The following is a 14,113-nucleotide window of genomic DNA, read 5'->3' as shown; positions in this document are numbered from 1 at the left end:
CGCTCCTCAGAGTATCTTTTTGGATTGAATGACGAATGTAGAAGTCGTGTGCCCTCTTTATTGACTCAGACTGTGGTGATTGATGGGCTCCCTTTTTGTGGTCTTGCACTGTCCTAAGGGATGGGAGTTAGGGAAGTAGTGAAAGAGTAATTGCAGACTTGAGTGAATGTGCAGTTGTGTACGCCCCCTTTTCCCCCATCTGTCCCTGTAATCTTGTAACTTGCGCCTGTCTCTTGTTGTCTTCCAGTCTCGGAAGGGTGCAGATATGGACAGAGAGAAGAAAGTACCTGAATGCAAAGCAGACAGCATTGGCAGCGGACGGGCCATCCCTATCAAACAGGTTGGGACGTCTTCCCCCTCCTCTATTCTTTGAGCAGTGTGTGTAGATATCGTACTTTTGTAGGAGTGTGGCATGTGAGACAGCACCGCCAGTGGTGGTTTTTCAAAGTAAAGGTTTCTGTTTGTGCTGTGTGACAGTAGAGGGGCAGCTTGATCACTTGACCCTTTCCTGGCTGGGAAGTTGTGCAAAGATTCAGGCTGCCTGTTCTTTCTGTAGGCAGTAACTACGTAGGGAGGAAGGATCCCAGGAGCTGCTGCTATTTCTCAGTCATGCTGTTCGTCTCCATCTGTGTCCATTGTTTCACTGACTTCTACACAGTTGCCATGTGTCTTTGTTCTGTCTGTGCATTGCCAAGGCTTCCTAGGATGAGAATGGATTCTCCTGGCCTGACTGGCTTCTACACCTGCCGATCTCTTGACTTGGACACGGATCCGAAAGTGAACTTACTGCTGCTACAAATGATAGTAATGGGGTGAGTGGGTGATGTACTCAGGCCAGGGCAAATGGGTTACATAGTCAAGCTTTCACTAAGCTGTACTATGTGTGACTATTGAGATTTGTACATTTTTGTATCTCTGCTGACAAGGAGGTGTACATCACTACAGATTCTCTCCCTCTCCTTCTGTCTTTTGCTGGGCACGAAAGTCTGTATCATTTCTGCCTCTCATTGTACGGAGAGATGTCATTCCTATCCTTTCTCCCTCCTACGCTATCTCAGCTGTGCAAAGATATACATTAGTAGCGCTTTAGAAATGTCAAGTAGTAGTAGTAATGCTTGTGTACTTGATTGTGTCATCCTCCCTCTCTTAAGCTCCTTCCCTACCTCACACATCATTTTAAGAAGGTGTTCACCCCTTGCTTGCTCTTTTCCTTCCTCCTCTATAATGTTAAACAGAGCTGTGTGTTAATTCAGGCTTCCATATCATCAAGCTGATCAATCCATAGACTGGTGGGTTGTGTCCATCTACCAGCAGGTGGAGATAGAGAGCAAACTTTTGCCTCCCTATATGTGGTCATGTGCTGCCGGAAACTCCTCAGTATGTTCTCTATCTCAGCAGGTGGTGGTCACACACAGCAGCAGCTCTGGCTAGGTCTCCAAGCCTAATTTTTAGGTTTTGTTGAGTGCCTGGGGTTGAGGGCTCTTTTGAGCAAGTGCAAACCTGGTGGTGCCAGGTCCCTCCTTTTCTCCCCCCTCCCGCTGGCTCCGTTAAAAAAAAAAAAAAAAAAAAAAAAAAATTTAAACGTCCTTAAAGGCGTTTATTTCGACGTTTATTTAAACGTTCATTGCAGCTACTCACTGGGACACCAGTTCGTTACAGCTCGGAGCGGACAGCAGGTAATTTTTACCTTTTTATAGCGGGCAGGGGGTTCCCCGATTCTTCTCCTCGTGGCATATGGCGTCGGAGGGCGAGGGCGCAAAGGGTCGCTCCCCGGATCGCTTGAGCGCTTCTAGAGGGGATGCGGGGGTCTTACAGCCTGATTCGCCCTTGTTGGGTGACAGTTTCGTGACCGATGAATGTCCCGGTCCTTCCTCCGGCGTGGCGGTTTTTCCCGCCATAAACGCCCATCCCCCCGCTCCTCGCCTCCGCCATCTTGGCCGGCCACGCGGCTCGGACGGCTTCTTCGTGGGCCGCCCTTGAGGTTGGAGACATTAATGCCATGAACGCCCTTAATTTGGGCGACGGCACAAAAGCGGCTAAAGTTAAGCGCCGTTCTTCCCGCGTGGCTCCTTCGCGGAGTGTCGCGCCGGACGCCATTTTGGATGCGCAGCATGTCTCTCCCCCACTCTTGCGAGCGCCGGTTGAGGGTGCGTCTAGGGCTGTTGCCCAGGCTGCGGAAGTGCACAGTCTGGGGGGTTTCTCCCCCGAGTTTGTTTTGCTGCTGCATCAGGCTTTCCTCATGCAAAACGCTGCCCCTGCTCCCTCGTCTGGTAAAGAGGTTGAGGTTCCCAGAGGTAAACGCCCTCGGGTTGATTCCCAGGCCTTGGAGGACTTTGTCTCCTCCGATGTAGATGAGGGCAGCGTGTCTGAGGTCTCCCAACGGTCCTTTGCGGATTCCTTGGAGGAGACGGATCCCCGCTTGGATGGAGCGGATGACCCCTCTGCAGTGCGGCTTTTTAGCCCAGAGGATTTGCCCAACCTGTTGTTACAGGCCATGGACACTTTGAAGATTTCCTCTCCGGAGGACGTCTCTCCCTCAGCCCCTGTTGGCTCTGCCATTATGCTGGGGACAAAGCGCCCGCCTAGAACCTTCCACGTGCATGATGCCATGCACACCTTAATTTCGGCTCAATGGGATGTCCCGGAAGCGAGCCTTAAAGTGGCTAGGGCTATGTCCCGCCTCTATCCTTTGGCTGTGAGTGAACGTGAGGCCTATCTGTGGCCTACCGTGGATTCTTTAATCACTGCGGTGACTAAGAAAACGGCGTTGCCGGTGGAAGGTGGCACGGCCCTAAAGGACGCCCAAGACAGAAGATTGGAGGCGGCCTTAAGGTCGTCCTTTGAGGCGGCTGCTTTAAGTTTGCAGGCCTCAGTTTGCGGCTCCTATGTGGCCAGGGCGTGCCTGACTATGGTGCAGCGGGCTTCCCCCTCGGATCATTCCTTGAGGGCTGATTGGCCGGCCCTGGAATCGGGCTTAGCCTATTTGGCAGACTTGCTGTATGATGTCTTGAGGGCCTCAGCTAAAGGCATGGCTCAGACAATCTCTGCGCGGCGGTGGCTTTGGCTGAAACATTGGTCTGCTGACCACGCCTCTAAATCCCGCCTGGCTAGATTGCCTTTTAAAGGCAAGCTGCTCTTTGGGGTCGAGCTGGACAAAATCGTGACCGATCTCGGCACGTCTAAGGGCAAGAAATTACCAGAGGTCAGGGCTCGGGCTAGTACTCGTCCCGGTACCTCCAGAGGACGGTTGCAGGAAGCCCGTCGGTACCTCCCGGGCAAGTCGGGTTCCTCTGCCCCCTCTTCCTTCAAGAGGAATTTCTCCCCCAAGCAGCATTCCTTTCGCAGAGACCGCCGTCCCGGAGGTGCTTCCTCCGGTCCTCCCCCAGGGTCTCGTACCCAATGACGGGGCCTTGGTCCACGCCCCAGTGCAGATTGGAGGACGGCTGTCCTCGTTTCTGGGCGAGTGGACCACAATAACTTCAGACGCGTGGGTGCTGGAAGTCATCAGAGACGGCTACAAGCTAGAGTTCTGCCGACCCTTAAAAGACGGGTTTGTACTCTCTCCCTGCAAGTCTCCGGTCAAAGCTGTGGCAGTGCAGCAGACCTTGGACAATCTGATCCGCCTGGGCGCGGTCGTTCCTGTGCCAGAAAGTCAGCTTGGCAAGGGACGTTACTCCATTTACTTTGTGGTACCAAAGAAAGGAGGTTCTGTCCGGCCTATCCTCGACCTCAAAGGGGTCAATCGGGCCTTGAAAGTGCGGCACTTTCGCATGGAGACTCTCCGCTCTGTTATAGCGGCAGTGAAGGCAGGAGAGTTCTTGGCTTCCTTGGACATCAAGGAAGCGTACCTGCATGTTCCCATCTGGCCTCCTCATCAACGCTTCCTGCGTTTTGCAGTCCTGGGACGACACTTCCAGTTCAGAGCCCTCCCATTCGGGTTGGCTACTGCTCCGCGGACCTTTTCCAAAGTAATGGTGGTCATCGCGGCCTTCCTACGAAAGGAAGGGATACAAGTCCATCCTTATCTGGACGACTGGTTGATCCGAGCCCCCTCTTATGCAGAGTGCGGCAAAGCTGTGGACCGGGTAGTTGCTCTTTTGAGCTCCCTGGGATGGATCATCAATTGGGAGAAGAGCCAGCTGCGCCCGACTCAGTCCCTGGAGTACCTGGGAGTTCGATTCGACACCCAAGTGGGCAGAGTGTTCCTGCCAGACAATCGGATTGTCAAACTTCAGGCTCAGGTGGACCAGTTCCTGGGAGCCTCTCCTCTTCGGGCTTGGGACTATGTGCAGCTGTTGGGCTCTATGACGGCCACGATGGAAGTAGTGCCCTGGGCCAGGGCTCATATGAGACCACTTCAACACTCCTTGCTGCAGCGCTGGACTCCGATGTCGGAGGATTATGCTGTGCGACTTCCCTTGGACCCAGCAGTGCGCAAGGCGCTGAGCTGGTGGATGCAGACAGACAAATTGTCTATGGGAATGCCTCTGGTGACCCCAGAGTGGATTGTCGTCACGACGGACGCCTCTTTGTCGGGCTGGGGAGCCCACTGCTTGGGAAGGACAGCGCAGGGGCTCTGGTCTCCTGCAGAGGCAAAGTGGTCTATCAACCTCCTGGAACTCAGAGCCATTCGGTTGGCGCTTTTGGAGTTCATCCCGGTACTGGTGTGGAAGCCTGTACGGGTCCTGTCGGACAATGCCACGGCTGTGGCCTATGTCAACCGCCAGGGAGGTACCAAGAGCGCCCCTCTAGCCAAGGAGGCTATGTATCTTTGCCAGTGGGCGGAAGCGAACCTGGAGCAGCTTTCAGCGGCCCACATTGCCGGAGTTATGAATGTCAAGGCGGACTTTCTCAGTCGCCATACCTTGGAGCCCGGAGAGTGGCAGCTATCTGCTCAGGCGTTCTTGGACATCACGAAGCGCTGGGGCCAGCCGAGCCTAGATCTGATGGCGTCATCGGCCAATTGCCAAGTGCCGCGCTTCTTCAGCAGAGGACGGGACCCTCGATCCCTGGGAGTAGATGCTCTTCTCCAACAGTGGCCGACACAAGAGCTCCTCTATGTGTTCCCGCCCTGGCCCATGTTGGGCAGGGTGCTAGACCGGGTGGCAAAGCATCCCGGCAGGGTAATCCTGGTGGGTCCGGATTGGCCCAGGCGTCCCTGGTATGCGGACTTGATCAGGCTCTCAGTGGACGATCCTCTGCGACTGCCCGTGGAACAGGGCCTGTTACATCAGGGTCCCGTGGTGATGGAGGATCCCTCCCCCTTTGGTCTTACGGCCTGGCTATTGAGCGGCAGCGTCTGAGGAAGAAGGGCTTCTCAGACAAGGTCATCGCCACTATGCTGAGAGCGAGGAAGCGCTCTACTTCTACTGCTTACGCCAGGGTTTGGCGTATTTTTGCAGCGTGGTGTGAAGCAGGTTCACTTTCTCCCTTCACTGCTCCAATTTCTTCAGTGTTGGCGTTCCTGCAAGAAGGTCTGGAGAAAGGCCTGTCGCTCAGTTCCCTTAAAGTCCAGGTAGCGGCTCTGGCTTGCTTCAGGGGCCGCCTGAAGGGTGCTTCCCTGGCTTCACAGCCAGATGTGGTGCGCTTTCTCAAGGGAGTTAATCACCTGCGCCCTCCTCTGCACTCAGTGGTGCCTGCGTGGAATCTCAACCTGGTGCTAAGAGCATTGCAGAAGCCGCCTTTTGAACCCTTGTCGAGGGCATCTCTGAAAGACCTGACGTTGAAAGCAGTCTTTTTGGTGGCTATCACCTCAGCCAGAAGAGTTTCCGAGCTCCAGGCGCTCTCATGTCGAGAGCCTTTTCTGCAGTTCACTGAGGCAGGAGTGACTATTCGCACAGTGCCTTCCTTTCTGCCCAAGATTGTTTCTCGCTTCCATGTGAATCAGCAGCTCTGTCTCCCTTCCTTTCGTAGGGAGGACTACCCAGAGGAGTACTCTGCTCTTAAATATCTGGATGTGAGACGAGTCATCATCAGATACTTGGAAGTGACCAATGATTTCCGGAAATCGGATCATCTGTTTGTCCTGTTTGCAGGTCCTCGTAAGGGTCTGCAGGCTGCTAAGCCTACAGTGGCAAGATGGGTCAAGGAAGCCATTGCAGCGGCTTATGTGGCCGCGGGGAAGGTGCCGCCTATCCAGCTGAAGGCTCACTCCACGAGAGCTCAGGCGGCCTCGATGGCAGAGGCCGGATCCGTCTCCTTGGAAGAGATATGCAAGGCGGCAACTTGGGCTTCGGCTCATACATTCTCCAAGCATTACCGGTTGACTGTGGCTGCACGGGCGGAGGCCCGGTTTGGAGCTTCAGTGTTGCGGTCAGGGATTTCTATGTCCCGCCCTGGGTGAGTACTGCTTCGGTACATCCCACCAGTCTATGGATTGATCAGCTTGATGATATGGAAGGTAAAATTATGTATCATACCTGATAATTTTCTTTCCATTAATCATAGCTGATCAATCCATAGCCCCTCCCAGATATCTGTACTGTTTATATTCTGGTTGCATTTCAGGTTCTAATTTAGTCTTCAGTTACTTCAGGAAGACTTCGTGTTCAAGTTTTTTCAATTGGATTCTTCAAGAGTTGAGACGAGTTTGTGTTACAGTGAGCTGCTGCATTCCTCTCCCCTCCGTTTTACGGGGCTGGATTGAGATTTAAATTCTGCCGGCACTCCCTCCCGCTTCGTGCGGCTGTAGGGCAGCTTTGTACCCCTCCCGCTTCGGCGGTGTTAGGGTCAGTCAGCTCCTCCCGCGGTTGCGGTTGCAGGATACGCCAGATCCCCCCGCATCGGCGGGTGCGGTGTCCCTCCCCCGCTCCGCGGGGATGAGCTGGACGGATTCCCCTCCCCCACTTGTGTGGGGATGAGCTGGGTTAATTCCCCTCCCCCGTTTCGGCGGTGGTGAGCTGGGCAGAGTGTCCCTTCGTGGGTGTAATTCTCTAAGTGCTGAGTCCTGCGGATGGAGCTTTGATATCGACATACTGAGGAGTTTCCAGCAGCACATGACCACATATAGGGAGGCAAAAGTTTGCTCTCTATCTCCACCTGCTGGTAGATGGACATAACCCACCAGTCTATGGATTGATCAGCTATGATTAATGGAAAGAAAATTATCAGGTATGATTATACATAATTTTACCTTTCCCTCTTTCTAATTTGTATTTTAATTTGCATTGAGATTTTAACAAAAGGTGCATATATCTATCTCTATATGTCGGCTCTTAATGCTTCAAAACAGGAAAATATAATCCACAGAAAAAATATAATGTGTAAAACTAGTACAACTGTGGAAGCTCACCTCAAACACCCATGCAATACCTTCTGTGTCGATGTACAGGTGCCAGAACTTAACTGTACTGCTTCAAACGGGTTGTATAAAATCGCTGGTCAGAAAAACCTCCACATAATAAAGTTTCTAACAGTCCACTCAAAATGTTGACATTGCAGCTAATGAAAGTACAAACCAGCAGGGTAAAGACACCGCAAATATTTTACAAATAGCTTTGACACCTTAGCATTGTTTAACCAAAAACACTTGTAAGCTTATTCTTTTAGCTTATAAAAACACATTCTCTCAAACCTGACCTTCATTTGCAGTAATACCAATACAAAAGACACACATCTGCTGTGCCAAGTTGTTTCGGAGGATTTACAGGTATTTAAGAAGTCTGCCTGCAGCTTTTCCATCAAAAATGTATTCCAGAGCAGGTGGACTATAGCCTGGGTCAGATGTTTCTCCAAGGACAAGCCAGGAAAGCAAGTCCTTGCAGCAAGGGTGACGTAACCAACTGAGCCTGAGTGGGAACGCTCTAGCTTAGAGATCATTAGATGCTTTTTGAGTTGCTCCATTGTATATGTGTTCCGCTTCCCAGCTGCTGCTGCTGTTGTTGTTGTGCATTAATACATCAGTCTTCGTCTTTCAGTGAAGCCATTTGGTCACACATCACTGGAGCTGACGTCAAGACACTTTCTTGCCTCTCTTCTAAATTTCATGTGTTTCTTGCATCATCTTGTCGTTGTTGTGTGGTACTCTTTCCTGATAACATCTTAGATAAGTTTCTAGTTGTTTTCCAGTTTTCTTTATGTTTGATCTCAGTCCAGTATAGGTGTATGTTGAGGAACTTGGGGTCCTGGTTGGGGTGTTTCTGATCAAACTTGAGTCATTTTATTTTGTAGCATCTATTTTTTCCAGATAATATATCTTTGATTTTAAGAAGTACACCCAACGCAAGAAGACCATATGCATCATAGATACCCTTAATTGGTGCCTGAAATTTCCATGGTCCCTCTGGTTATAAATTGTGCTCACAAATGTCTAAGAAAGGTCTTCGATATTAATTAAGTCCAGTCCATTGACTGTAGTATCGAGAGCATCAGCTGAATTGGATGCTGGAGACGCATGAGCATTAAGAAAACATTGCTCACCCTTGGTACTAGCATTGATAAGTCATTGAGATTAGTCTGAAGAAGAGGAAGGATCCATCTTTGACTTCTGTAGGGAGGGCTCAGGATGCTGAATGCCTGGTGGAGGATGGTGTGTGTTGTCTTTTTATCTCTTCAGAGTGCAGTGCCAAGAACACTGAGAAAACGAGGTTGTTGGTGTCCTCGAGGTGCTTCTGATATTAGGGCCACTCACCCTCCTTGGTATCGTCTCCTAGGACTCGAGATCTGACATCAGATACTCACATGACTCAGGAGGATGTGGCCACTCCTACTGCATTCCCCAGGTCTTTGTTGATGGCAGCCTTTGAGGAATAGCTCATGAGATAATTTGATGTCAAATGGAGTGCTTCTTTGCTTGCTGCAGCGTCAACGCCATTACATAGTAACATAAAAGATGGCGGCAGATAGAGGCCTGCACGGTCCATCTAGTCTGCCAATAAGATAAACATAGCATGAGTTGCAATATAACATATATATTCTTGATCTTGATCTGTCCTTGCCATTTTCAGGGCATAGACTGTGGAAGTCTGCCCGGCACTGTACATTCTCCCCCAACTACTGGAGTTGCTGTCGAAGCCCAGTCCAGCCCATCTAGATGTGTCTAGCCATAATCAGGGTGCAGACCGTAGAAGTCTGCCTGACACTGGCCTTATTTCCCATACTGGAGTTGATATCAATTTGGTGAGAGATCCAACCAGTCCTCAAACCTCATGCACTGCCTGCAGGGGAGATATCGAGACTTTAAAGGGCTTCAAGGTTGATATCTGCCAAACAATGATCTCCACTGATTTTGGGAGAGGAAGCTTCATCAGGTCTTTGGGGATTCATGTGTCTTGACACCCATGTCCAAGGCCTAAGAACATAAGAGTAGCCATACTGAGTCAGATCAGTGGTCCATCTAGCCCAGTATTCTGTTTTCCTAACAGTGGCCAAGCCAGGTCACAAGTTCCTGACAGAAACCCAAATTATGGCAACACTCCATACTAGAAATCCCAGGGCGAGCGGTTGCTTCTCATGTGTTTCTCAATAGCAGACTATGGACTTTTCCTCCAGGAATTTGTCCAAACCTTTTTTAAACCCAGATACGCTAACTGCTGTTGCCATCTACTCTGGCAAAGAGTTCCAGAGCTTAACTATTCGTTGAGCGAAAAAATATTTCCTCCTATTTGTTTTAAAAGTATTTCCATGTAACTTCCTTGAGTGTCTCCTAGTCTTTGTACTTTTGGAACGAGTAAAATATCGATTTACTTCTACTCGTTCTACACCACTCAGGATTTTGTAGACCTCAGTCATATCGCCCCTCATCTGTCTCTTTTCCAAGCTGAAGAGCCCTAACCTCTTTAGCCTTTCCTCGTACGAGCGGAGTTCCATCCCCTTTATCATTTTAGTTACTCTTTGAACTTTTTCTAATTCCGCTATATCTTTTTTGAGATATGGTGACCAGAACTGAATGCAATACTCCTGGTGCAAACGCACCATGGGGCGATACAAGGGCATTATAGTACTTTTGGTTTTATTTACCATCCCTTTCCTAATAATGCCTAGCCTCCTGTTTGCTTTTTTGGCCGCCACCTGACATTTGATGTCAGAGGGTTTAGACAGGCAGAGACACAGACTTCTCCTTTGGAGTATTTTTCAGGATCTGACTTGTGTGTTCCTGAGATTCTGATTATAAGCCAGATGTAGTATCTGAAGCTCACCATCACACCAATCTCTAGATAAGAGAAGAAAATCTCCTCCTGAGGAACTCGCATTCATTGATAGTGTGCGAGAAGTGACTGAGATCATTCCATTTTAAGTTAGAGGAGGAGGAGAAACCTAGGGTAGAAACATTGGACATGTTGTAATTTTCCCCTCCCCTCATCCCCCCACCCACAGGAAAGCTGTGATATTGTTGTTTTTTTTTTTTTTTTTGGATTTTGCTCACACCTTTTTCAGTAGTAGCTCAAGGTTAGTTACATTCACATATTGCCCATTCACAGAATCCTCAAGGAATTACAGATTAGAAGATTGACTGTATTTAGAGAGTCCAGAAGGCTCTCAGGTTTCTAGAAGCAGCAGCTCTTCATCATTCCATGTTAACAACCTGTGTCCAGTAGTGAATCTCCCTTTTGTCTCTAAAATCGTGGAGCAACAAGTGTTAGACCAGTTAGATGACTACATATCGAAAACCAGTGTTCCTTGTCATCAACAGCAGATGAATCCATTAACTGATGGGTTGTATCCGCCTACCAGCAGGTGGAGATAGAGAACACTGAAAGCACATGGTGTTCTTGGACGCCCAACCCCCTCTACCTTCAGTATAACTCTTATCTCCCAGCAGGTGTGGACGTCACTTCTCAGCTCCTGGATTTCTGCCTGGGGTGGCTCCTGTGCTTTGCCAGTAGAGCAGTGGGTGTTGTAGCTGGTGGTGCCCACTTTAAAGGCATGCTTAGTTTTCCCTGTCCCTGCCTTACCCCATTCCCCCTCCTCCCGGAGTTCCTCTGTGGCTGCCTGCCTCTAACTTTTCTCCTGAGCTCCTGGTTCGGTGCAGCTTGACCGCAGCTCGTTTGACTCGGTCTTCTGAGGTGAGAATGGTGCCTAGCTCCTCCGGGGAGGTTTCGGCTGACAGCGGTCTGTGTGGGGTAAGTTTTGGCGCGGGGGCGCCATTTTGTTTTCTGTATTTGATGGCTGCTGAAGGGGTTAAGCGCTGCTCCCACTGTGGGAAACGTAGATCAGCAGCGGGGCCAACGGTTGCCGGAGGATAGGCCGAGGCCTTCTTCCAAAAGTCCTTCTTTTCCCTTCTCTTCCAGGCCACGTTTTCACGAAGCTCGCAGGTATCACCCGGGGCACTCTGTGGGGTTTGGTCAACGTACCCATTTCCAGCAGAGGAACTCCTTTCGTTCGGACAAATGCGCTGCGGAGTTCAGGGGCGTCCTCCACATTGATGGGGCGCCGGTCCACTCGTCGGTTCCCGCAGTAGGGGGTCGTCTCTCCCTCTTTTTCGAGGAGTGGACCAAGATTACTTCGGATCAGTGGGTCCTAGACCTGATTAGAGAAGATTACCGGCTAGAATTTGCTGTCCCAGTAGGAGACGCGTTTTTGAAGTCCTGATGCGGCACTGTCGTCAAGCGGGCGGCAGTATACGAGACCTTGCAGGTGTTGCTGAAGCTCGGAGCAGTGGTTCTGGTTCCTCCTGCCGAACGCGGCTGCGGTCGCTACTCCAACTATTTTGTGGTGCCTCGAAAAGGCTCGTTCATACCTATCCTCAACTTACGCAGAGTCAACGAGGCCTTAGGAGTGTGACACTTCCGCATGGAAACCCTGAGCTCCGTCATTGCAGCAGTACAGCCAGGAAAGTTTCTCATGTCTCTGGACCTCAAAGAAGCGTACTTGCATATTCCCATCTGGCCGCTGCGTCAGCGGTTTCTCTGGTTTGTGGTATTGAGGCAACATTTCCAGTTTTGCGCCTTGCCTTTCGGCCTGGCGACTGCCCCTCGGACTTTTTCCAAGGTCATGGTGGTAGTGGCAGCCTTTCTCAGGCGAGAGGGTATCAGAGTTCACCCTTATCTCGACGACTGGCTCATCAGAGCGGATTTGGCAGACGAGAGTCGTCTTGCCACAGCAAGAGTTGTTACAGTTCTTCAATCTCTGGGCTGGGTAGTCAATATGCCCAAAAGTCACCCGACCCCCTCTCAATCTCTCGAGTATTTGGGGGTCCGGTTCAACACGGCTTCGGGGTTCGTTTTTCTTCCCAACAGCAGGCGGCTCAAGCTTCAGAATCAGGTCCACCTGCTCCTGCGGATGCCTTGCCCTCGAGCTTGGGACTTTGTTCAGCTCCTGGGATCGATGACGGCCACCATAGAGGTGGTTCCCTGGGTGAGAGCTCACATGAGACTGCTGCAGCTTGCTCTGCTTCAGCAATGGTCTCCGATTTCCCAGGAATACCAACGCAGACTACGGTGGCTTCCTGCGGCCCAGCGCAGTATGGATTGGTGTCTTTCCAACAAGCAGGCTGTGGCAGGGGATGCCAATGGCTCTTCCTTTTTGGTGTCTGGTCATAACGGATGCCAGCCTTTCGGGCTGGGGAGCTCATTGCCGGGGATGCTATGCTCAGGGTCTGTGATCCACTGCGGAAGCAGGATGGTCCATCAATCGCTTGGAACTGACAGCGATATTTCTGGCTCTTCTGGCCTTCCACAGGACGCTGAAGGATCTTCCTGTCCAAGTTCTGTCAGACAACACAACAGCAGTGGCCTACATCAATCGCCAGGGCGGCACTCAGTGCAGGGCCCTGGCTGCGGAGGCCTCTCAGATCTGCGACTGGGCCAAGCGCCACCTAGAGCTGCTGTCCGCAGCTCACATAACTGGTCAGGGCAACGTTCAAGCCGATTTCCTCAGCAGACATCAAATCAACCCGGTGGAATGGGAACTGGCAGACAAAGTTTTTCTTCAGATTTGTGCCAAATGGGGGGCTCCAGGCTTATGGCGTCAAGCGTAAATGCCAAAGTTCCTCGCTTTTTCAGCAGGACGAGAGATCCTCGCTCGGCGGGGTTGGATGCTGCAGCTGAACCTTGGCCCTCAGGCATCCTGTATGTGTTCCCTCCTTGGCCCTTGATAGGGCGAGTTCTACTTCGGATTCGTCTGCACCGAGGATTGGTGATTCTCATCGCCCCGGATTGGCCAAGGCGTCCGTGGTACATGGATCTCCGGCGGATGCACCACTTCCTTTGCCTCGGGTTCCGAACCTGTTAGTTCAGGGTCCGGTGACTATGGAAGATCCTTGCCGCTTTGGTCTTACGGCCTGGCTCTTGAGAGGGCGCAATTGAGGGACAAGGGCTATTCTAATAAGGTTATTGCCACGCTTTTGCAGGCTCGCACACGGGCTACCTCTGTGACTTATGCTCGGATCTGGCGCACTTTTGAGGCATGGTGTACGCCAAAGTCTATCTCACCGACTCTGGCGACAGTCTCGCTCTTGCTGGACTTTTTGCAGGACGGGCTACAAAAGGGCCTGTCCTACAATTTCCTTCGAGTTCAAGTGGCAGCGTTGGCTTGCTTCCAGGGGAAAGTCTCCGGATTGTCCCTTGCTGCTCATCCGGATATTCTCTGTTTTGTCAGAGGGGTGCTTCGTCTCCGTCCTCCTTTGCGGTCGCCTTATCCGGCTTGGAACCTGGCACTCGTGTTGAAGATGCTCCAGCAATCTCCATTTGAGCCTCTTAAACGGGCTTCTGAGAAAGATGTGACTCTCAGTACAGTTTTTTTAGTGGCAATGACGTTGGCTAGAAGAGTGTCTGAGCTTCAGGCTCTTTCTTGTCGAGATCTTTTTCTGCAGTTCTCGGAATCTGGGGTAACTGTTTGTACAGTGCTTTCTTTTCTGCTTAAGGTGGTTTCAGCTTTTCTCCTCAACCAGCCCATTTTTTTTTCTTCCTTCACTGAGGAGGAGTTTCTGGACTCCTTTGGGCAATTGTGCCTTTTGGATGTCCGTAGGGCTCTGGGGCAGTATCTGCAGATGTCAAATGAGTTTAGGAATTCTTATAATGTATTTGTTCTGTTGACAGGTCCCCAACAGGGGTTTCCGGCGTCTAAGGCCACTATAGCCCGATGGCTTAAGGAACTCATTTTTTCGGCTTATCTGCTTTCAGGGCGGTCGCCACCTGAAGCGTTTAAAGCGCACTCTAAGAGCGCAATGTCCTCT

The 14,113-nt window shown here is 51.0% G+C and overlaps 1 protein-coding gene across 1 annotated transcript in view; it reads left to right on the top strand.

Annotated features, from left to right (window-relative positions):
- LOC115461843 (arf-GAP with GTPase, ANK repeat and PH domain-containing protein 3-like) overlaps positions 1-14,113 on the top strand; it is a 726,817-nt gene that overhangs the window by 190,773 nt on the left and 521,931 nt on the right. The window contains exon 9 of the mRNA XM_030191903.1: positions 248-340. Coding sequence (XP_030047763.1) covers positions 248-340 — 93 coding nt within the window. The remainder of the gene's footprint in view (positions 1-247; positions 341-14,113) is intronic.

This window comes from Microcaecilia unicolor, chromosome 1, assembly GCF_901765095.1.
Source record: "Microcaecilia unicolor chromosome 1, aMicUni1.1, whole genome shotgun sequence".
Taxonomy (NCBI): domain Eukaryota; kingdom Metazoa; phylum Chordata; class Amphibia; order Gymnophiona; family Siphonopidae; genus Microcaecilia; species Microcaecilia unicolor.
The sequence above is the reverse complement of the archived record's forward strand: the minus strand, read 5'-3'. Positions and strand labels throughout refer to the sequence as shown.